Raw genomic sequence first — 24546 nt, 5'->3', positions numbered from 1 at the left:
TATTCATTTATCACTTTAATGCTGAGCACAAGATTAATTAAAAATTAAGGTTTCTTGAACTCTGAATTTTGAATGTAATTTGTGCTAAATGTTCTCTAAGTGGTAAAAAAAGGTGCAAGAAAGTGCTAAGACTTGACGCAAAGAATATTTTTTAATACCAAGATATTGCAGGGAATTTTGAATCAAAATATCCAGATGTTATCAGGAATAAAGTGGGCTTTATATATTTACATATATTTAAATTTTGTAACATAATTATTTTATGAGAGCTTTCTTTTGTGTTTGTGTAAGAATCAACTGTTTAAGTACAATAGCTGAGTCAAACCAGGAACATACACAGAAGGAAATTTCAGTCAAAAGTATGCAAGAGAGTTAGATAAGCACCAAGGCCTTTTGTTTGGTTGATTTTTTACATTTGCAGTAGCTATAATGCACTGGAGGGACCCAGTTGCTAGAGCCAGTGAGAGCATTTTTAGGGGCATGAAGCCATGTCCTGCAGAATGCGAGGCAAGGAACAAATAACAATGCGGCCATTTTAGTGCTCCAAAGCACAATGGAAAATTAAAGTAAACAGAGAGAGAACTATGTGTGGCTAACTCAAATTAGGCATCTCTCTAGATTGATTCTAGAATTGAATTGCTGCTTCTGCAAAAAGCTACTAAAGACCTGCCACTTCTGTTTCAGGGTTTTCTTTTTTCATAAAATACTTGTCTATTTAGAGAATTTAATACTGTCACTGAAATTGCATTTACATCAGTTATCACCAACTTTCTAAGCTATGAATTTTCTAAGCTTCCTGAACCAAATCCTATCCCTACTCCTCAAAATAAAAGCTTTTTTCAGAAGTTGAAGGATGACAGAGCAAGAGATAAAGGCTAAAAAGAATTAGGCTGTACTCCAACAGTAGAGAAACTACACTCTTAGAAACGTCTCCTACATCAAAATTGGCTTTTCTTGCAAATTACTATCACTTTCTTGGTAAGCAGGCTGATAAAGGGATCTAAGCTTCAGGAGAAGCAGGCATTACTTCAGGAAAAGCCGGTGGAACAAGGGTCAGAGGTGTCTACATAGTGCTGAAACTCAAGAAATGGGTGTTTGATGACTTCTAGTGTTTGTGAAAAAACATTCTCCAGTTCTCAACTAAGTGAAGATGGTGTATACTCAGATAAGACAATTTGAAAGGTTTTAAAAAGCCAAGCAGGAAAATTAAAATAGTCAGTATGTGAACTCTTGCAGATATGAAGGTATTTCTTCTGATGCCATTTTTCACAAATCATATTCCCAAACAAATTCTGTCCCTGTTTTGACAGCCATTACATTAATTTCTGATATAAAAGTGGAATAAAGCCCAAGCTGTAATACGTTCCATCTCACCATGCCTGAACATAAAACTGAAGTCATACCTACAGTCTCAAGTGCCTGAGGTGGTGCCTTACTCTGTGCTCATTGGAATTACTCCTGCCTCACTCCATACAGCTGACTTGAGACCTTGGAAGCCACCAGGTGCTTACTCCTGTCAGAGTACACACAGCTCAGAGTGACAGAATGGCTCCTGTCCTTTTCATCACCTCTCTGCAATAATGAACCTCCAATGCTGAGAAATAAAAGCCTCTTCCTTCCTCTTTGTTTTTCCTGAAAGAAATATTGGAACACTAATTAAAAACCATCAATGGTATGGTATGAAGTTTCATTGCTTAAGAGAACTTTGATGCCTTTGTCATACTCATACCATTCTGACTACCCTATATATGTTTCTACATGAGGTGAATGTATACATTTAATAACTGAACATTAAAAAATGCAAGACAAATAAATAAACATGTACAAATAATATTATGTCAAACATTAGCTAGAAAAATTATGTACTGATTTATTTCACTTATATTTTAAAATACACATGAAACTTGTATTTGAGCTGCTCAGGCATTATTCCACCTCTCTGGCCTGTGTTCTTACAGAGATTTAAACACAACCACCACCACCTCTATAAGGATTTGCAGAAGGGCTCTGCTCCACGGGATTTTCTTTTAATGCCCTTTGCACAGACAGTGCTATTTAGCTACAGGGAGAAGCACTTCTATAAAAAGTCATGGGGGTGGTGGGGGGAGCACTGTGAGGAAGGAACTCTGAGTATGCTCTGATAACATCAAAGTCCACCCCACTCACTTCGGGAAACAGATGTCCAGGCAGGCCACTCTCAGCAAACAGCCCTAAGAACGGAAGATTCACTGGCAGGACCTGGCTTTGAAAAGCTGTCTTATCACTTAAATCAACCATGCAATACACACAAAAACCCAGAGAGCTGGCTTAGCAGTTGCAAAACGCCTTGCAAGAAGCACATTTTTGCTCCCTCTGTAAGTCTCATCCACCAACTGTGTATTCAGAGTATTGCATATTAATTCCAATATGCCTCTCCAAATAGATTTCCAAAGGTATCCATCAGGAACAATGATGTCAGGCTTGAACATCCCACCAGCAACTAGTTTTTCATTTTGGAGGTAAGAAAAGTTTTATTCCTGTGATCATGTAAGCAATTTAAAATTAATTTCATGGTTTTCCCTAAACAGGTTACACAAACACATTTATTCTTATATATAACTGCAGGATGTTAAAATTGAGAGGGACACTTTGACAGAGATAGTACAACTACATTTTGACATGACAGTAAAAGCCAAAACTCAAGCAAAGTGAAATCTGTGTATTCTTCTTTGCTTTCAGGGCTCAACAAGTAAAAGGATCTTCAGAAGATGATTTCATCAAGTCTATTTATTAATGCATTTCAAGTTTCAAAAAACCTTACATATCTTTGCACAATACTTTATTTTTTGCATTTTTTAGTAAAAATTTCCAAAGTGAACAAAAAAGAGACTGTATAAAACACAGTGGACATGAAATCGACAGTAGTATTTTCTGTTTCATTGTCTTGAACTTCCTTTCGGCTTTACCACATCTTGACTTGCAGTGGAGAGTTCAGTGCACATTTCTGTTTTCAAAAAACATTTAACTTAGACTCAAAATAAAATAGGGCAGCATTTGTCTGCCAAAATCCTACCACAGGATAACATTACAGGCAAAAAATTTACATGTTCCAAAGTCTACCACACTCAAGAAGTTACTAAGAACTCTTGCTGAATAAAAGTCACTATTTTAGAAATGCAAACCCACTTCCAATCTTTGCACAGTCTTAAAACAAATGTATTTAAAATGACTTAAAAGCAACTACATACACTTCTAACTAGTTAAGATCATTTAGAATTATTTATATAGTCTATTGGACTTGGGGTTTCATGTACAAAATTTGTCTCTAAACCATGTACAAAAAGCTGTATTTTGAAAAAGTTACCACATACTGTACAAGTTTACAAGGAAGAGATCCCATTATATTCTGTAACATTTTTGGCCTTGCTGGCTTGCGTCACATTATGAGAATGATTGTGTAAACCTTATACTCTTAAAAAACAAAACAAAGAAAAAAAAACAAAGGAAGCCTGTCCAACCCTTAGTAAATTTTCTCCTAAGCAAAGCCAGGAAAATTATAGCCATTTGCATCTCTAATTAGCTTGGTGCTTTTGGAAAACAAGCAATAAATACATCACAAGCTTAAACATTTTGTAATGCCCCCTTTCATCTCCTGCATAGCAGTAAGCACCTTAAGACATCTTTTATTCATCTTCAAAAATGCCAATTATTTACATTTGTAATAAAAACTCTGGAATGGGACATTGTGCTGTTGAACCTCACTACTGGTATAAATGTGGGAAAATTGGTAGTCCTAACTACAGTTTTAACTCTGCCACAGTAGCCAGGCAAGTCACTCTAGTGGTTATCAATCAACAGTATCATGCTGAAAAGTTATTCAAACACCAGATAAATTAAAATAGAAAATAAAAAAACTACAGCTTTTTTTTCTTTCCACATCCCTTAGAACATGATTACCAAACTGTAAGAATATCTGAACAGCCCTGATAAAGTGGTTGCAATTTTTAAAACAAGTTGAATAACAGGCAAAATTTTCTAATAAAGCATGGAAATATTTGATCTAACTATTCATTATTTCACTGAATAATCAGACAAATTAAAAATATTTACGCTGAGCTACAAGGAAGACACATAAAACATTTTTGAAACATTCTGACATTTGCAAAGTTTGCAGAACACCTGTTAAATCTGTCTAAGACCATCCAGGCTTGTATGCTGTATCTTAACAGCTGTTGGATGAAGATGAAATGAGTGCTTGAAACAACTTTGATAATGATAAAAGTGTGATTGGATTCAAAATTGCTGTGTAAAGCATCACAGGACCCTTGACCACTACACACCATCATCCTCTGTTATCCTGAGTATGTCAATTAAACAGTAATTTCTTCATTAATAGCGGAAAAGTTTTATAATACAAAGAAACATCCATATTGCAATTCTCTTGTTTACAATTGCACACAAGTACGGGTGTACGTTAGAAATACATGTCTGCATATAACAATGTATATACATTGACAAGTAATGTCTCCAATGCTGAGGTGGTCTAGCTTCCTAGCCTTGTCTGGCAGTTGAAAAATAGATCTTCCTCTCAATTCTTGAGTAAAAGTTTTACTACAGCCATATTTGCCTGCAAGTGAAGAAAATGCAGCAATGAAGAGCACAGAAGGGGGAAAGAATCATGATATGCTAGTACTTTGTGCCACGAAATTAAAAATATTCAAGGAAAACACTTTTCTTCTTTTTGAGCTGGAAGATTCATTAAAAATTGACCACTTCCACTTGTTTTGAGGGCATATCATGCTCTTTTTTTTTCCTCTTCAATTTTTGAGAGTTAGAGTGGGGACAATGACTTATCAGGTTTTCTTTGGAGTGAGTTTTCCCATTGTAGGCACTAGGAAGAACCAAGGCAAAAAGCTGCAGTCAGCGTCTCATATGTCCCATCTGATAACTCTCTCGGGGCCTTTGCCGCTGTGGGGGCTGAGTGGTTTGTGGTGGTCTCCTCCTTTTTAAAGTGCCTGTTTCAAAGAAAAGTAGCCATTATTAAAATTAATTTTTTAAAAACTCAAGTTATTTCCAGAACAGTTGCCCTGGCCATGCAAATTAAATACAACTATTTTTCTGGAAGGCTTTGGATTTAGACCTGCAAAGTTTTAACTAGATGAGTAACTGCACCGAGGACATACAGAATACATTTCAGTATCTCAACAGCACTTCCTTAAACAGGCCAATTCTTACAAAATGTAGTATGGAATAGGAAATAAAAGGAACTCTGATGCTGGAAAAAGTCTTTAAAGCTTTCTTTTGATATGCATATTATGCTATAGGAAAATAAGACAAGAATTAGATTTTCATTAATTGTTTCACTGGCATTAATTCCATTTGTAGTTTCACAGTGCCAGCCTAAGAACTGTAGGCTGAAACACCTGACATTTCTCTTTAGAACTAAACAGCTGAGGAGAAACATATCTCTATAATTAGCTGTATTACTCACCTGGAAGTGGTTTATGAGGAGGCAACTTTGGATTACTGCTTGGAGTATGAACACTGCATATCTTAATGAAGCCAGCCATTAACATGATCAATGCAATTCCCATAAGCAACACTGCCCACCAATAAGCCTAAAAAACAAAACCACAACAAAAAGATTGTGTAGGGGCTGGCACACATGGACAAAGACAGAGGACATTGAATACGGCTTTCCACTGTGTTTTCTGAAGTCATCAAAAGGCTTTCTGAAACATCACCAAGAATATCCAGCCAAAAATCTGAAAGAAATGTCCCCAGAGTTCTTCCACAGAAAAGCCCCAATACTTGCATTCTAGTATCAGAAGGGTACTTCACAGAAGATACACTCCAGCAGAGCTGTATAAGCCTAAAATAACCAACAGCTTACACAAAATTGCCTATGCAGCTCTCCAAGAGTGTTTCACTCTAGCTCCTCTTACAGTATATTATTATTAAAGTGATATCTAGCACAATAAAAATTATGAATGCTAAAGATCAAAATATTGAGTTCCTTAAAAGAAGTCAGAGCATTCAAATATGAAGAGTCAAAACATGAAAAAACAGCAAATTAAAAATGTGAATGAAGAGGTATTAACAGATCCTACTCATTTGTTTGTTTCTATTCCCTTCAATCTAGAAAATTTATTTGTCGCACACCGGGGTCTCACAGAAAATCTAGTGAAACAAGGACTAATTACACTTTGAAGAATGCTGAAGCAGTCTGCATATTAACACCTATCAACTGCGAATCCTGATTACCAAGAACATTTCATATTAGACTTGTAATATAAAAATATACTTACCACAATCCATTCTGCAATATTTTCATATAGTTCTGGATTAAAAATTGCTTTCTTTAGTCTAGCTAGAGGGCCATCAGCATCTACTAGCCGACACCTCATAAACACATCACAGTAGCCTTTGAAATCATTACAAGGAGATCCAGGTTGCAAAGTAATGGTTTCAAGGTGGAAGTATTCCTGCCATCGGCTCGAGCCTGTGCTAGCACAAGTAGCTGGGTCCACTGAAAAGTGAATACAAATGAATCAAACCATTATTGCATTAAAACATCCATGCATGAATACCCACCCTAGTGTTTAATTGTTCAAAATGCTTTTCTAATAATCTGTAAAAATGCACAATGGATTGTTTATTTCCTACACAGTACAATGCAATGTCTGTCTGAAATTACATTTGAACAAAATGTTCTCAAAGGTAACAAAACCTCAAGTACAAACACCATGAGCAGGTTCCTCAGACCCCTCCCCCCCATTTACACTTAGGATTCAGGTGAATCTTACTTTTTCTCATGCAGCAGACATGGCACAGTTCTCTATCATCCTTGCCATCTGAACTAGCACAGGTACATTCCTCCAAGCCATGCTTCTCACAGATAGAGCCAGCACATTGCTGTGGGAGACAAAAGCACAGCAACACAAAAATCAATTTCACTCTAAGCATACTGACATTAGGAAAGATATTAACAATTAATATCTGAAAGCATAATTATAGCTCTAAAGATGCTTATCAATAAATCAACTGCTTCAGTTTTTTTTCTAAAGCTTATAAACAAAAAAATATTACAGTTATTCAATGTCACTATTTTGAAATATTTTCTAGTTTTTTAAAAGGTGACTTAACCATTTTATTTTTTAACACAGTATCTTCTTTTATAACCTGAGAGTACCCCGGAAAACACCCACAGCACCACAGTTCACACTGGAACATGACTACTCAAAATCATGGTTAGAAAAATAAATCTAACACAGGTATACACAAATATCTCTCTTGGAAAATAATAAAAATTAATGGCAGAAAAGATTCTGTATTTAATTTCACTGTGTGAGGATCCTTCAAACTCCAAGTTCAGTTTATTTATAATTTTGTTTCAAAATCAGTAACTATATGAAAACAATTCTTGTATCTTTAAGATAGCTATAAATTAGCTGAAAAATATTACAAGCAGTACTTGATTAAAATCCTGGACTGTGGAAAACAAGCAAAACAAGTTACAGGTCTTAAAGAGGATGATTTTTGCTTGTGTTTGCTTCCAAGCAAACAAAGATCAATTTATAAGAGACTTCCCATCAATATTGGATGGCATCTGCCATGTCCTCTTTAGCCCAGGAAACTAATGGCAGTTCAGAATCATTCTAATTCCATATGCTTGCATATCAGTGCCATATGTACATGTTTGGAGAAATTGTGTATTGCCAATAAACCTAATTCAACCTCTACTGACAGAATATCCAGTTTTCTAAAGCAACAGAATTATTGACCAAGACTGAAGAAAAGTGAAAAGGTGGCACTAGTAAATAAAACACTTTCATAATCCTGATTTTTACAAAAAACTTTTAAGTGTAACTTTCTCAGACAGTACTGCTATCTTGGAATTTATTACCTATTTCTTAATCCCTGGTGTACTTTCACTGTTATTTTGACTGACACCAATAAATCAAACATCTATACAGAAAAAGAGACTGGACTGAGCTTGCACTCCTGTGCAGTAAGTACAGAAACAGTATCAATTCACAATACAGTGCCCTGCAATAAACCACATTAGCAGTTATGTAAAACTGTAAAAACCATACCCCCTTTATGCAAACTTGTGTGTTCCTGTTGCACACTGTGAAGTTCTCTTTGGGTTCAGATATTGGGCAGAGAGCACTGACACCATTACACATTCCTTCCTTAGCACAGTCAGAATCGTTCCGACACTTATCTGTCCTCGATTTGAAATCACACTGGGCAGTGCAACACGGGCCTTGGCTGGGGCTGCAAGCAAGCACAGATTGTGGGTGCCAAGTAAAAGCATGAACCATTCCAAACAAACTATTCACCCTGAAACCTACTCAAGCACTCCAACTTCTGATTTGTCCTAATCAAATGTGACTTGAAAATAATTTTCCCCATAGCATAATAATGCTTATGCACTTCTCACACATTGTACAAAGCATTTTAAACAAAATCAATACTTTTGTAAAAATGCAGGTAAGCTGATTCAGATTCTGGAATTCCCATTAAAGTTCCCACTAAATGCCCAAAATTAAAGAGTAGTGTAACACATGCACAATACCTGCAGTTTTTGCCTGGTCTTAACTTGCATTTTTTATCTTCTGGTTGATTTGCATCATAACAGCAGTCATCTTTACACTGGTCACTGTATCCACAATCACACTGTTCTCCTTGTTCAACCAGTCCATTACCACAGATGGGCTGCCCAGACTCTGAAAAATGCCAGTATATTTATGTACAAAGCAGTACAAAGAATATGCAAATACTTATAAACCTTAACAAGAATCCAGCTTGAAAGAGTCAAGCTGGACTTGAGACTAGGGCTCAAGTCAACTTGCATTACTGCTCGACACCCAGCTTAGTAACTCCCACAATTCATAGCATTTAAAGCCTCTGAGTAAAAGGTTTTGGCTGATAAGAGTGGGAGTGTAAGAACCAGCTTTCTGCTCAGTCTCCCAGGGAGCTGCATCCTTTCCTGCTCTCCTTTAACAGTCAGAGGACCTTGAGGCAAAGGCTGGTGGTACTGGGGTGAGCTACTCCAAATCCAAACCTACTGAATATATGTGCAAACCTATGTGAGCACAAGCTCCCAACATTTGTGAGAGCTCATATATCAGACTCCAGAAAGAAAAACTCATGCAAAATTCTTTTTCCTGTCTAAATAGGACTTTTCTGCGGTTTAATATGTGCTCCTTACCTCTAGTCCTTTCACAATGAGCATGACTGAAACCAGTCTGACCCTGTTTGTTTACTACCTCCCCTCAGGCATTTACAAAGACAGAGAAGAGCCTCCCCCAGCCTCCTCTGCTCCACACTAAACAGACTCTCTTGGACTCTCCTCATATGTCAGATGCTCCCATCCCTTAATAATCCTTATGGCCCTTTGCTGGACTGACTCCAGTATGTCCTGCTGCTTCTGTGCTGGCCAGCCCAGAACTTGACAGAGTACTGGAGATCTCAAATTCAATTATTTACTTGCAGAATCTTTCAGTAAATTTTAAAACATAAGATAAATAAAAATAAATAATTTTAAATTAAGCATTGCAGTAATATTTTAGTTACTCAGCTTTCAGGAGGATTAAATACATACCAACAAAACAATTATTTCTCTTTTTCTCAAGAACTTGGCTGATATTCCGAATGCTACAGATAGAGAACTTATTGTTGTTAAGTTTGTCCCCAGACGTAGCTCTTGCATACATGATGTAATTGCCATTTTCCTTCTGTCCCAAGTTCTTGGACTCTCCAGGAGTGCACTCCATTCCAGAATCATGCTGCAAAACAAATATTTTACAACTATCTCAATCATAGCAGGTGCAAAAGTAACCTGGATTTGGTAGCCTTAACACAGAATAAATAAAATAAAAATAAACCACCATCTTACCACTCTCAGGTTTCTTGCAATACAAAAACTATATGAAAACCCAAGGTTTGATTTTGGGTTCTCTTTGTTCCATTGTTGTTTTTGTTTCCCCCATGAAAACAGCAGCAAGTATCTAATTTCTTAAGTTTCATCTTATATACATTCTTGGTAATTTACCCCCACGTGCATGTCCTGGAATGAATACTGACTTGGACAAGCTGCCATCTCCTAAAAAGAGTGGCTTTATGATCACAAAAGGGTAATCAGCATTCTGTGGAATAAATGTAAAAGGAGTTAACAGAAACCACAGTCCATTCTTCTTGTTTGCTTTGAGGGGGGTAAAAAGAGAACTTCAAAACAGAGCAGCAGTCTGTCAGCCAGGGACTACATCTACAATACCCAGCATGAGGAATGAAATGCATTACATTGGCAAAACAAAGTCTCATGCTTTCAAGCTTACCACAAACATCCCTGAATGTCTGTGAAACAGTTCTCAAAACCATTCTTCTTAGCATCCTAATTCTCTCCACTATTTTCTTAGATAAACTTTTAAGTATAAATCATCTAACAAACATGAGCCACTTGCTGAATAAAGTGTCATCTTAATCAATTTTGCAGTGCTTCTTCCTCCTCTCCAGAATAAAGTACAATGCATTTGACAAGGTGCATGTGACCCTACTCCTCATAAAGACAGGGAAGTATTTAGGGAACAACAATATTGTATCTTTGTAAGGGATTGAACTAATATAAGTAAGCAATTCACAAAATGCACTGTTGCACCAGTGTTGTGAAATACTCCTGAAAGGGCTCAGCTGCCCTCCCTTTGTTTGTATGCAATGTATGTGCACGTATGCTGATGGAATCAGGATTCTGCTGTCCCTGTTTATAAGCAGTAAAACTCCGTTTGTAAATCCCCCCCGTGAACCGCTGAGAGTGAGTTAACAGATCACCAATAATACTTACAGGGGAGCCAAAGTTATGCCCAACCTCATGTGCAAAAGTAATGTGAGAAACCTTGGGGGGCACGTGAGAGCCATAGTTCTGGACAGTGATGATTCCAGTGTTCAGAGACTTCTTCTTACCATCCGAATACAATTTGCTTTTCTCACATATTCCACCAGAGCTCCCTACATTCACACAAAAATACAAGTCACATTTAGGGAAAGAAGTGTTGTGTTACTTGTCTATTGACATCCAGAGCAACAAACAGTTTGCCTCTGCAGGTTTACAGACTAAGAGCTCTCTATAATTAATATGAACACAACCTTGAAGGTAGATTAGATTTATTCACACAAATGCTCTCAACACAGATCGGATACATTCACGCAGGAAGTCAGCTGGTTTAGAATAGCTTTTGAGAGCTATTTTGAGTACTCCCTGAATAGATGAGCCCTTATTTCATCATACCTGTACAAGACTAGCAGGGTGGTGCAATGTCCAATAGAAGCAGCCTCAATCTACAACTTATTTGGATTTCACCAAGTGAAAAAGTACAAGGTAATTCTGGAGATCCTCTCTCACAGCAAGAGCATTAGATATAAAATGTCATTGTCAGAATAAGTGTATATATATATATATATATATATATATATATATATATATATATATATATATATATATATATATATATATATCTCATTGTCAGAAAAAAAACCCCTAAAGCTGAAAATGCTTTTGATGTGTTGGCTAATGAGACCTATGTTTAGAAGGTTGGCAGTCAAGTGCATCATACTTCCTGTTTGGAAAATTCCCAAAATTTTTACTTCAATTTCACCAAATTTTCCCATAACTTTAGTTTCTAGTTAAGCATTAATAATGTTCCAAAATCCAGCTATTCTACTGCTAATGTAAATGGTGTCTAAAGACCAGTCTAAAGACATTTTCCTTTCTCAAGTAGAATTTTGTTTTAGTGACATATCCCATTTAATCTATGTCAGTATGTGTGTTAAAGATGACAATCTCAAAGATCATAGCTTTTCTCAATTAAATTCAGTTTTGAAAGCAGTGTTTGTGGACTGCACATTGCAATTCATCCTGTCCTCACACAGTGTATACACTAGAACAGTCATCACAGACCAAATTTCTCATTTCTATTCACCTTCTGGGCATTACATTTCCTGAGGTTCTTCCACAGTCACTAAGTCCACACAGGTGCCTCTAACATACCAACTGCAGTCATGGGTCTGTTGATCTCTTACCCCTTATATGAACACTTTCATGTTTCTTCTACCATTATTCAATTCTTTTCAAGTTCTCAATAATGTTTTCATTAAAGTCTCACTGATTAAGATTTTTTTTTTACATCAAAGGATATACTTTAGACCCAAAATACACAACTAGACTGAAACTAATGAGAAGCAGTTCAAGAAGAGTCATGCAGTAATTATTCTCTTATCTCCCAGAACAAGATCTCATGGATTAAAAAAAAAAAATAAATTCTTTCAATACTACCTAGAAAACCTAAAGATTCTGCAGTGCAGTTCTCATCGTTGTAAGCTCTGTTTATATAGAGCAGATACTTGTTCCACCTGTCACTTTACTGGTCACTCACACCTACCCTAAATAAAAAGCAATTCCAAGTAATATCACCCTTGTATAACAAAATAAATGTGTTTTTCTTTACTGTTCATATGCTGCTTATCAGAAATACATAAAGATTAATTGAAGTGGCACAAAATACTAAAAATAAAATTAAACCATACCGAACCAAAACTGTGAAAAGCTTGATTTTTGTGTATTTGCTGGCAGTTTAAAAGGTGGTTTCTACCTTTTTTCTAGTGCCTACCTACAGTACTTTATCTCATAGCACTGAAGGCTTGTGTAGAATTACCTGAAGGGGCTCCAACCCAAGCCAGACCAAGGACTCCATCATCAAAATCACGGTCTGTAAACACATAGGCCAAGCAATAATCATCATGGTTCTGTTCTGAGTTCAGTTCCAGAAACTTTTCCACACCAATGTTAGGAAATCTAAAGGGATTGGAAGAGTCCTTCTCATCGACAGTTGTGTTAATCTAAAAGTAAATTGAAACAAATGGTAAGACAGGATTCATTTCCACTTGCACATGCCAGCTAAGAGGCTCACTGTTGTCAGTACCTTGCTATGTCACCTAGTTAAAGATGTTGTTTAAAACTTACAAGCCTTGATTGTAAATTACCACCCCAACATTTGGAAAACGAAGCATTATAATAAATGAAGAATTGCATTTGTGTAGTAAATCCCCATTCTCCGATTTCCCTCTATTTTTTTTCCATCAGTGTCCAAAATTTTGTATTTATCCTCCTAAATTATCACTTTTACAAGGAAGTCCCAACATAGATAGCCATTCTCTATTTCAGTATTAAAGTTATTGGAGAATAGCAATAGTCTATTCACCACACAACAATGGTGCTGAAACAAAGTAAGTTGATTCAATAGAAAAACTGACCACAGCTTAATAACAGCAGTAGTGGGCTTTTGACAATAATCACTAAAACCAAATCAAATAAATGGTTTAGGGCACCATTTATTGCAGAAACACTTCTGCTAAAGAACTGTTATAAAACAATACATGGGTACAAGTGAACAGCAACAGCAGATTTGAAGAATCAAATCAGCGGCATCAGTGAAGCTGAAGGCATTTCCAACCCAACTTACTCGGATTCGTTTCACCATGAAGCTGATGTTACGGATCCCTGAAAAATCTGTTGACTGGTAAATGGTGTCAATTGCTTTAACATGGCTGGAAATCTGTTGAAAACAAAAGCAGCTACAGTTCAGAGATCCATGCACTACACTACACTACAGCTTACCTTAACAGCAATAGCTGCAATGCCTACACTCCTACAATATGTGATACTGTGCTGTAGGAACTCCTAACAGGCCTTCTGAATTACATCATGACCCACAATGGAAATAAATCACTACCTGCATCATCACTATGCCAGACACCACAAAAGGATTTTGCCATTTGATTTTTTAAAAATGTATAATTCTATCAACTTTCAAGTACCTGTTTGCAATATTCCCTTAATCACTGCTTTGTATTCAAAGCACTGTAATTCTTTCTTGGAGAAAAAAAATTACTTGTTACAGATTTATTCTTTAATTTCTGATAGAACACAGATAGGGAAAAACTAATAATTTACCTTTTGTAAGAGCACACAGAAAAGCTAACTCACTAAAAAGCTAAAAGGTGACTGAAAGGTAACTTCAGATCTTTGAAAAATGTTACTTGAATTGCCTACGTACAGTGTGATAAATAAATAGTAAAATTCAGACCTGCAATGGCACTGAAACTTCAGACTTCAGCAGAAGTATGATAACATGCTAGCTGTATTTTTAAAAAATTATCACCAAAACCATTAAATCGTATCAACCCTTTTCCCAGTTAATAGTATATTGACAAAGGAAACACATCTGCCTTTAGCTGCCACTGCTTTTTTTACCATCCACTATATTAGACACTACAGGAATAGATCTCAGCATTATCAGCTCACGGTGTTTTGAGTTAGAATTTCAAAGGGAAGCCTGTGTAAGTGTTAGAACAGAGGCTGGCAGGCTGTCAAACAGGACTGAACTCTTCAGGAAATACAATTTTTCTGAGTAAGAAGTAAAAACAGTCAGACTGCAAGTCCTGCTCAGAGGTGCTAAACACACCACAGATGCCATTACAGGAGGCACATGTGCCCAGGACTTTTGTCACAGAAACAGCATCTTTTTAGCAAAACAAAAAATGTTGTTTCAATTATGCCAATACCACTTTAAAGAAGGAAACAAACTATTATACAGTAAATAAGCAAAAAGAAAAGTTACATGAAATTTATCAGGATTACCCAAAGTAAAAGCAGGTAATTGAAAACAGAGGGACTGGAAATACCTGTGCAATCACAGCTTCTCTGGTTCCATAATGCTTGTAGAATAAATGATCAGTCTGGATATACAGCTGGCAAGTGTTTTTTTCAGCCTGAGTGGCACGCTTTTTTCTCAAAAGCTGTGGATCATCCTTCTTAGGCTCTTCAACAGGTTTCTACACATGCACAGGAAAGAAATACATTAGTTTTGTAGTTCCACCTGCTGCACTAGATTACCTAAAAATAACAATGGTTCTAAACGTACTCCACTAATACAAACAGGTTTTCATTCTTTTTCTTTAATTTGCAAAGTTTCATGAATCTTGAATTAAGTACATTATGCTCAGTTTTCAAATACTTGGAATGTAATCTTAGCAAAAGCTCTTGCTGCACTTCATTTTACATTACAAAAGGCAGTCAACATTACATAGATGTTTCTTCATTTATGTGATCTTTGGAATTTTTCTTCTTTATAATCCTTTTCTAAGATAAACTAACAGTTGGTTAGGAAAAAATCAGCACTGGTGGGACTTAACTGGTGTTAGGGAAGATGCAGTTATTTCAAACTGTAATTACCTTAGTCAGCTACCCCAGCAAACAGAAATGTTTAAGCACTTCAGCATGGAACAAATGGGGCACTGAACAAGAAGCTAAAGGAACACTGGTAGGGCAGAATGGTATCTGGTAGGGATGCATTAAGTTTTAGCTTCCATATTTTCCAGATTCTGTACTGCATTAGTATGTAACTCTGAACTTCATATAAAGTGTCAGGAAGTTCTCTTCACAGTTTAGTCAGACAAAACCCAAAGTGTAAACAACAGTGAATTGAGGAGGGCAATTGAGGACAGGATGGGACTTTATAACCTGAAGCTGTAATTGGACAATTAACCCCAATATGGAAATGGACCAAAACTTATACAAGTGTGAAAACTCGTGACTCAGAGTCCATCCTGGTAGAGCCATAGCCAGGCTCTTGAAATGCCCAAGGTGTACAAAGGCCTTCAAAGGCCTTTTAACAAATCCCTACTTTATTCCTCTAACACTGTCTAGCCACTGTTGCAGGTAGCCCCTCACAGCATCAGCAGCATGTTGGCCTTACAGCACTCACTGGATGATGGCCCTCTCACACCAAGAAGTTTTACAAGCACATTTTTGGGAAAGCATGTTATTGTTACCAATGCTGAAAAGTGCATTAATGTTGACAATTTCTGGAGTCACAACATAAATAAACTAAGTTGCTGATGCTATTTAACAAGCCATATTGCATAGTTTTCTGAGTATATATTTAGCTGACACCACAAAATTATGCCAAGACTTGGAACAGCTCAGAACACAGCTAAGTCTAAAAGAAACTCAGTAATTTGCTGCTGGAAAAAAAGTGTTTTGTGACATGTGGTGCAAACCTGAGTGCAACCCACTGTGGGACTCCACTGGGTACACAGGTTCCTGCCACAGGACACTTACCTCTCACAGCAGCCAATCTGCAACGTGCTGTAACCCCCACAAGCTTACAGGGTTGTTAGGAAGACCCTCCCACCAATATTACTTTTCCACTGAAAGCACTCATATCCCAAGTGTGTTATATTAACATAACTTGAAAATCTAGAAGTTATTACTCTTTAGAACCAATTTATTACTTGGAGATCAAGGGATCTTGAAACTCTTCCTTCTCAATTGCAAGAAAGTATATTCCTCATTTCAAGCTTGATTTCCACATCCATCTAAAATTCTAACTAAATTGAAAAATTTGAGATCACTTAGGATTCATTAAGACTGTAAGTAGCACATCTGGGCTACAGAAGCAATAAGAAAAAGAATTTAGAAAAATTATGTTAAAAAGAAACCTCCAGCAATACTTTTAAGTATCTCACAATGTGGAGGGATGATAGCTCACCAAAAGTAAAAGAGACAACATACAAGAAATAGGAAGTTATCACACTAAATGATAACTAACTGATCAACATAATCCATTAGCCTTTGTTGTACCTCTGTTGTTGGTTCTTCTACACCAGTCATCTGGTACTTCTGCATTCTTTCAAATACTGAATGATCTGCACAACCTCCTTGTGGTCCATATTTATGTGGATATTCTAAAAAGAGGAAGGCCAGGTTGAGTTTTCAAATTCCAAGTACAAGTTCAAAATATGGCTGCATCAGTGCAACTTACTCAGTTGGTGTCCAATATTTTGCATGTGGTTTGAGGGAAGCAGTGGAAGATGCGAGGTCTATGCAGCTTTTTTTCATTATGCATTCTACTAAGACAGTCTTAGTTTTAAAAACAGAACAAAACTGACATTTGCTTTTTAACATTATTTTCTCAGGCAGCACAAGAAAATATGATGAGCAGTGCCTAACATAAGAACAAGAGCTTTTATTCACACATCTATACACACTTCAGCTAAAAGCAGCCTTCAAAATATGACATCACAATGGAAAGTTATTAGATATCAAGTATACTGAAGACTGCTTGGGTAAGAGAAGGTTTTTATGCCACTTGGTAAACAAACTAAGAAACCTTGCCAACATTCTTACAGGATTTTATTATTTTATTCATCTTCCACTGATTTTTTTAAAGTTTTCCCATTATGCTACTTCACTACCAAGACATAAGAAGGGAAATGCTAATGGATAGAACCATGGTTTAGTTAACCACTACATGTTAGTTAAAAATGCTGGAGATCCAAACTAGTGAGAAAATCCACAATCACCTCTTTAACAAGGCCAACTCGTGCAACAGCTGTCAGTGCAGACCTCACTGCACAAGGGAATGTGTTTCAGACACACGTGCTTAGCTTTTACTGTCAGTACCTACTGCAGATTTGTAACCTGTGTTTGCAGAAGCTTCCTCTGGAGATGAGAAATACTGAATACTTCCCCTTTGATTTCTTTTCAGATTCAACCCCATTATAAATTGGTGCCCAGGTAAGAAATAATAGAATACAGGTTATAGTAGCCACAGATTTGAATACTTAACAAGTCAGGTTCTGTAGGGCAAACCACAGTTTCAGCACCATCTCAACAGAGTGCCGCTTTTGTCAGAAATGTACAAACTTTACCATGGTTTGCTGTGTTCTGGGATTTGTTGGTTGATTCATTTGTCTTTTTAGTTTTGTTTTTTTTTAAAGAGTGAAGATCCAAATTCAAAGAGTAAAAGATCAGCTATGTAAGAGTAGAACTGTAAAGCCTAGGCACCAAGGACCTGATGCCCACGTTCTATTCACATTCTATTGAACCACATTCTGTGCATTTCAGGTGATTTTGCCCTGGACTAGCTCTAGTCTGGGCTGTGGAATCAAGGCTTGGCAGTAGCTGGAGCATAGCAGATGTATTCCTTTGGGGTATGGGCCCTGTATGGTTTCATCTGACAGCTGCCATTATTAATCTTTGACTCTTAAGGCTGTTCCTTACAGTCATACTGCATGATACTGCTGAACTATTTCAATATACAGCTTACCTTGTAAGTTTATTTCATTACTTTCTACATACTCGTTTCCCTCATTTCAATTTTCACCACCACACAAATACCATTTTTGAACTGCTCTCTCATCACATTCCTCCCAGCACAATTAGCCCTAGCACAGTGCCAGAAGAATGGAGAGAAAAAGATAAACATGCTTTTACTGCAAGTCACCTCTCACAATTTTCTCCAGCATGGTAGTGGAACATTGAATTTGCTACAAGCAAAATTAAACAAATAGCACCACTCTATTGAAGTCACCTTCTACTTTGGGATCCTGTTTACTATCACTAGATTGGAGTTATGAGCAAAGGACTGTAGATATGATCTTTCCCTTCTCCATCTCCACCACCCTTTTTTCCTCCCACTATAGTATAAAAAGTTCTACTGTATTTAGTCTAATGAAAATTTTCATTACTTACAACCTGACTTCACACCACCAACAGTTTATCTCTGCAACAAGAGCAGGTTACCCTGGGGCAGGAGCAATGGCCCATCCTGCCTTTCCCCCTGACACTGCCCCTGCAGAAAACCACTGTACCCTGAAACTCTTGCAGGAGCTCCACTCTGAAGCATTATGACAACTGGCAAACAGTACTGGAAATAAATGTGCTCAGTTTATTACACAAAATGGTCTCTTTTCTATCTTGTTTCCCAAAAATGTTAGGCAATCCCTTAACACATTTTTTATACTGACTGCCTGCAATTCAGATATTTCTCACTTCAGAAGTAATAATCTAGTAAGGAATACTTTAAAGCCTTGACAGTTGAAATTACAAAAAAAAATGAACACAAAACAGTCTGCAACAGCAATTGCCAAGATTTTGCATGTGCTGGAAAAGACAAATCCCCCAGAGGCAGATTTGAAACCACCCTGCTAATCACGGAGACAGGTAATACAGGATAGTTCACTTTGGAACCATTTCTAACTTCCAAGGGAAGCTGCATATGAAGTTTTTATTTGCTAAATGCTGAACTGCCCCCAGACTGTGAAGGCACCGTTCCCTTGTCATCTTTTGAGACTTCCTGATTCCATCATCCCCTGCAGCAGTTCCAGTTTTAAATATCTGAGGCTAAGCAAGAACTACATGGTGCCAGATGAATTGGCCAGTTTTGACCCGCAAGACACAGGTCTGGTCCATGCTCTTGTGAAGCTTTTCAATGCTCTGAGATGTGCCAGCTTTCTGTGCAGCTTTCTGCCAGCTCTTTGGGACCAAGAGCTTCTTAGACTATCCATACCACAACCCTGAGAAGCCAAAAGGAAAAAAACCTGCTTTCACCATGAAATGATTGCTTACAGTGAATGCAGAGTTGAGAAAACAAAAGACTATTTTCCAACAGAGCCATTGTAGAAGAGGTTAATAACAGGTTCAATCTTCTAACTAGAAAAAATCATTCGGCAAAAAAATTCCCAATTTTTTTTTTTCCAGTACTGTCCACTTTCAGGTTTTGTACATCCTGGGAGAATGTTAAGAAATAATAAAGAGTAGGAAAAAAAGTAACAATTAATATAAAAACGACCTGAAAAATCTTAAAATTGCATACCTTCTGACTACAATGTCTTATTCTAACTAGATGGCAGATAATTTTTAATGATATATATACTCCAGATATAAAAAAAAATATTTTTTTCCTTTCAAGAAGATGCACTACTACCTTCCACAAAGACATTCCTGAATATTTGGTTTTTCTTCTTCTAATTATCAGTTAATAGTGTGATCTGTTAAGCATTTAGGCTAACCACTTAATAATTACTGAATTTAGGCATCTTGGGCAAGGATGACATCAAACGTCCATTACAAATGATGAACACTTAATTCTTTAAGAGCCATAGAAATTTGCCCAATACTAGCAAAAGCAGTAATGGCAGAATAAAACTCAAATGTAAGCAGATACAAAAAAAAAAATCCTTACTACAGATTTAATTTGCAGCACTCTGTGATGCTGTGCTCCCATGACAACTGTCATCACAATATGATGAAAACAAAACCAGGTTCTCATTAATAACACAGTTTGCAATGGTCAGCCTATTCAGCAGATAGGGCTTTGCAAAATTACAAACCACTTCACTTTCTGTTCTCAGTTGTATGCCCCTTCCAAGATCATAAAGATAACTGAGTGGCCATGTTAATTTTCTGGAATGTCTGAACAGGATTTTCCTGTATACTGTTGATCTGAAGAAATACTGATTTTATATTTTATAGTATTAACTCAGGGATACACTTGAAGTGTATGATTTAAATAGGATTTAAACAAAGTAAATATATCCTCATTCTTTAAGAAATGTTTCCTAAATATCTCAATGTAAACAGCAATTTGCATCTTTCTAACTGTAAATTATAAAACAGTTTGATCAAGACTGGTTTAGAAACTAAAATCATTCAACTTGTGTTTCAAGTCCTGAATAGAAGGCTGCCTTCCACTGGTCACCAGATCCACTGTAACAGACAAAAGCAGCCTTTTAAAGTTGACAATATAATCCCCATTTACAAAACAACTTTTGTTTAACTACTGAAAAAGAACTCATTGAGATGCTAATCATATGTTGCATTGTGGTTTCTGAAAAGCACTAAAAAGCATATTGTTTCAAAAGGCTAAACCATGGGTGACCAAAAAATACCCAAATTAAAGCAAAGATGACTTTTTTCCTCAGTTTCTCCCGAGTCAGAAATGTGATCATTTTTGTTGCTTTTGTCCTACATAAGACAGTAGTGGTTTGACTCGTATTTCATGTGAGCTAGCTTTAGATTAGAGCAGTAACAACAAATTAGCAACAAATCTACTACAAAGCTGAGCTTTCCTGAGTTGTTGAGGTTTTTTGGCGCTGCAGTTCAATGCAAAAATAGGTCTCATGAAAGACAAAAATAATGTAGCTTCAAACACACTCTTCAGAAAAAGACAGAAGCAGTTGTATACTCCAGGTATTTTAGACAACAGAAATCCTAGAGGCATCTATGATCCTAATGACTGAAGTGATACTATACAATCAGAACTCAGGCACATCAGACTGCACTGGCAGCAACCAACAGGAGTGATGTGTTTTTAAATAGTGCTGCTTAGACTTTGCTCCAGGATGGGCTATTTTCAACCCTGCTGAGCAAGCAGCAACGTTCACTCACTCGGCAACTTGGAAGCCATACTGTACTGCTGCTTTAATGTTTCTCACCAGAATAGATTTAGACCATCCCCTCTGATAATCTGATTTTGTTTCTAACTAATGGTTTTGATGCACTAGATTCAAGAGGAAAAATTATGTAAACCATACCAATACCACATATTAATACCTGAATAATTTACATACCCTGCTCCCATTCACTTTATAAGACATTAGTAAGAACCAATTTCAACATTACTTTTTCCAGTTCCCAAAACGATCCATTTACTCTTCTGAGAGAGATCACTCCTACAAAACAGCAATAGTAACTTTCATAAAATCAATTTATCTGCTTCTTTAAGGCACAATGCTATTTCTGTCAGTATTCGATAACAGTGAAGAGTATTTTTAGTCACTCACTATTTACAGCATAAGGAACTGGGACACGAGACAATCTTCTTGCTTGTCTCAGCCTTTGAAAACCGGGCACATCACTGCCTTATGTCTCTTACTTTCCTCCTCCGCCTCTTTTGAACAAAAGGGTTAGTCAATAAAACCCTTTATGAAGCTAACAGTGACTTATTTACACAAAGTCCTACATAAGTAGAAGTCCAACAATCCCACTATCAAGCAGTGAGCTGAACTGTTCAGTGAGACCTCTAAGATGCAACACAAAACTTAGAAGTATATGTGAATTATTCACAGAAATATTATGAAATATGTATCTTAAGTTCCACACCCAACTTTTATAACTTTTTTTATTACTTATCCCTCACTATTTTCCTGCTACAGCAGCAAAGCCAACTGCAGCTCACAGGGAAAACTGCCTTCTCCCCTTTGAACTGACTTCCCCCCAGCTGAACTGACCAGCAAGGCTCTGTAGAGATGAAATGAAGCTCATGCTGCAGCTTCTCTCTGAGAATCAGAAATATGGAATGTTATCCTATACAATTATTCTTAAGTATGAGTCTTGTAAGCACCAGGAAAATATACACTTAGTCAGAAAACAAATACTGTTCACAAATCCAGTAAATGCTTTCGTTCACAAGCTCTTTAAAATTATGGAAATTTTATTTGCTTTTGGGTTAGTAATCATATTTACAGAATGAGATAACAGGAACGACAAACATATTTGCCAGCTCACAGCAATTTTAATATACTCAGAGACAGCACACATACTGCCACTGAAAGTAAAGTACAAAAAAAATCACCTAAATTTGCCGCGTTTTTAGTGGAGAAAGATCACTTCTCTTCACTGCATTCACCCAAGAGAAGTAATCAAGGAGAGCAATATGCAATAACCCTGGTTTTTTCACTGGCTTACAGCACCAAGAAAATTATAATATACAAAGTCAAATCACTATCAGAAATTTTCCTCATCTAACTTCCTATTCTTTGACATTTCTTTTCACAATGTAGTCTCATTATAACATACTTTGAAAATGGTTTATACATATATCATTATCAGAGTGGTTCAAGTAATTTCTAGTGATCTAATCCAAGCCTCCTCATCCAGTTCCAAATGATATTTCAACCTCAAGTCTTCTACAGTTTGCACAGTGGCCTGATGGAACATGTTTTTAAATGAAGTTGTGGTTTAAACTGATTTTTAAGCAAGACTGACATCCTGAAGTTAGCTAGAAAGACACTTTGCTAGCTTCAATAACCAGGAGTTAGTCTTAAACTAATGCCTCTAACATTTATCTTTGATACCTCCTTGATCCTTGAAGGATTCAAATTTGGAACCGTAACTTTCAAGGCAGTACTTTTGAGGTTCAATATAACTTAAGCATCAAACAAAACTGATTTGTATTACATCTGAAGACTGATCATACATAAATAGGTACAGCACAGGAGAACTCTGGTGCATCAGTTCTCAAGACATAGAAGTATTTCATGGTACTTTTTCATCCTTGCAACTGAAGCTAGATTTCTGGGGCTATTCTTGTCAAATTTAAGTACTATCCTCTGTACCCTTCCATCAGCTATTGTGTAAAATGGGACATACTGGGTGCCACCACCTCTTCTTAAGAAATCTCTGAAGGCACATGTGAGAGACATATGCAGGGGAAGCTTTTATTTCACATAATACACCCTCATGAGATATAGGTAATCACTGAGTGACTTGAACTTTAATTATCTTTTCTTTTCCAGAACACATGGAAGAACAATAAGTATAGGTAATTTTAAGAATGTATTTTTCAAAGAAACATATATCCATTGGGTAGGAAATGTACTGCTTGCACACTTAAGCCTGACTGCTAAGGATTTCTTCAAATGGCAGAATAAAGACTGACTTTGGTTTGCCATAAATCTCTCTCACACCTTAACTGTATATGAACCATTTGAGGACAGCATGATTTACAGTGTCATACAGAAGCCAAAGTCTCATTTGATGCTGACAAATGGCATACAGGTTTTGACATTTAATAAAAAAATATTTCATCTGTAGCACAAAATGGAAGTACTCACTGATATCATCTTCATGATAAATGACAGAATGGAATGGTAGGTTTCTGTCCTTAATGTATCTCTCTGCTGGCTCAATATAAAAGGTCCCACTGTGAGTTTGGATGAATCCTTCAAATTTTCCATCAATAACAGATCCATGAGTAAAACTTCCCTGCTCACCTGTTAAGGGACGAAGTGTATTAGCATTTTTTACCCTTCAAAAATCCTTTTTAAGGCTAAGATTATCCATCACTAAGACAGTTACAGCAAAATCACAATCATCAAGTTCAGCAGCTTCCCAATCAGGTGCATAAATGAAATGTTTAAAAACCATATAATGAAGAATTCAACTCTGTATTTTAAAGCTGGTACATACACAGCATGTAATTCTACAATCAAATTCTGTCCTTATACATCCGGTCATACAATTAGAAATAATAAACAATGAAATCAGAGCATATACACAACTTTGAAAGAAGGGTTTTCCTTCCAAAGGAGGACTTCCCTATATTCAATACATCAATTTTTCTCTTCAAGCATCATCCTCTTAAAACTGTAGCTAGGTTTAAACCTGGCATAGAATGTATTTTAAACAGTCATAATCAGGAAAAGTACAACTGTCGAAGTTTAATCACTGACTCTACAACATGCAGCATCCCAAGAGCCTTTCCCATATAAAGGATGAAAGATTACTCTGCTAAAACAATACTTATGTACTCTTGCATTGAGGAAAATTCAGAATCACACTATCAAAAAGCCTTCTGACCTACTCAAAATAACTGGCAAATTGGTCTGCCTAGATGCATATGAAGCCCTGTGTTTACTACTTTTCAAAGTTGAAAATGCTCA

The 24546-nt window shown here is 36.6% G+C and overlaps 1 protein-coding gene across 1 annotated transcript in view; it reads right to left on the bottom strand.

Moving 5' to 3' along the window:
* Positions 1 to 2748: 2748 nt before the first annotated feature.
* ADAM10 (ADAM metallopeptidase domain 10) overlaps positions 2749 to 24546 on the bottom strand; it is a 42065-nt gene continuing 20267 nt past the window's right edge. The window contains exons 4-16 of the mRNA XM_004176888.6: positions 23719 to 23877; positions 16682 to 16785; positions 14722 to 14871; positions 13500 to 13592; positions 12693 to 12876; positions 10826 to 10989; positions 9590 to 9773; positions 8561 to 8711; positions 8076 to 8259; positions 6786 to 6894; positions 6288 to 6508; positions 5471 to 5597; positions 2749 to 4994 (exon numbers count right to left, since the gene is read on the bottom strand). Of these exons, the coding sequence (XP_004176936.2) occupies positions 4900 to 4994; positions 5471 to 5597; positions 6288 to 6508; positions 6786 to 6894; positions 8076 to 8259; positions 8561 to 8711; positions 9590 to 9773; positions 10826 to 10989; positions 12693 to 12876; positions 13500 to 13592; positions 14722 to 14871; positions 16682 to 16785; positions 23719 to 23877 (1925 nt within the window). The 3' untranslated portion in view covers positions 2749 to 4899. The remainder of the gene's footprint in view (positions 4995 to 5470; positions 5598 to 6287; positions 6509 to 6785; positions 6895 to 8075; positions 8260 to 8560; positions 8712 to 9589; positions 9774 to 10825; positions 10990 to 12692; positions 12877 to 13499; positions 13593 to 14721; positions 14872 to 16681; positions 16786 to 23718; positions 23878 to 24546) is intronic.

Source organism: Taeniopygia guttata, chromosome 10, assembly GCF_048771995.1.
Source record: "Taeniopygia guttata chromosome 10, bTaeGut7.mat, whole genome shotgun sequence".
NCBI classification, from domain to species: domain Eukaryota; kingdom Metazoa; phylum Chordata; class Aves; order Passeriformes; family Estrildidae; genus Taeniopygia; species Taeniopygia guttata.
Note: the sequence above shows the minus strand (reverse complement) of the source record. Positions and strands in the feature narration are given on the sequence as shown.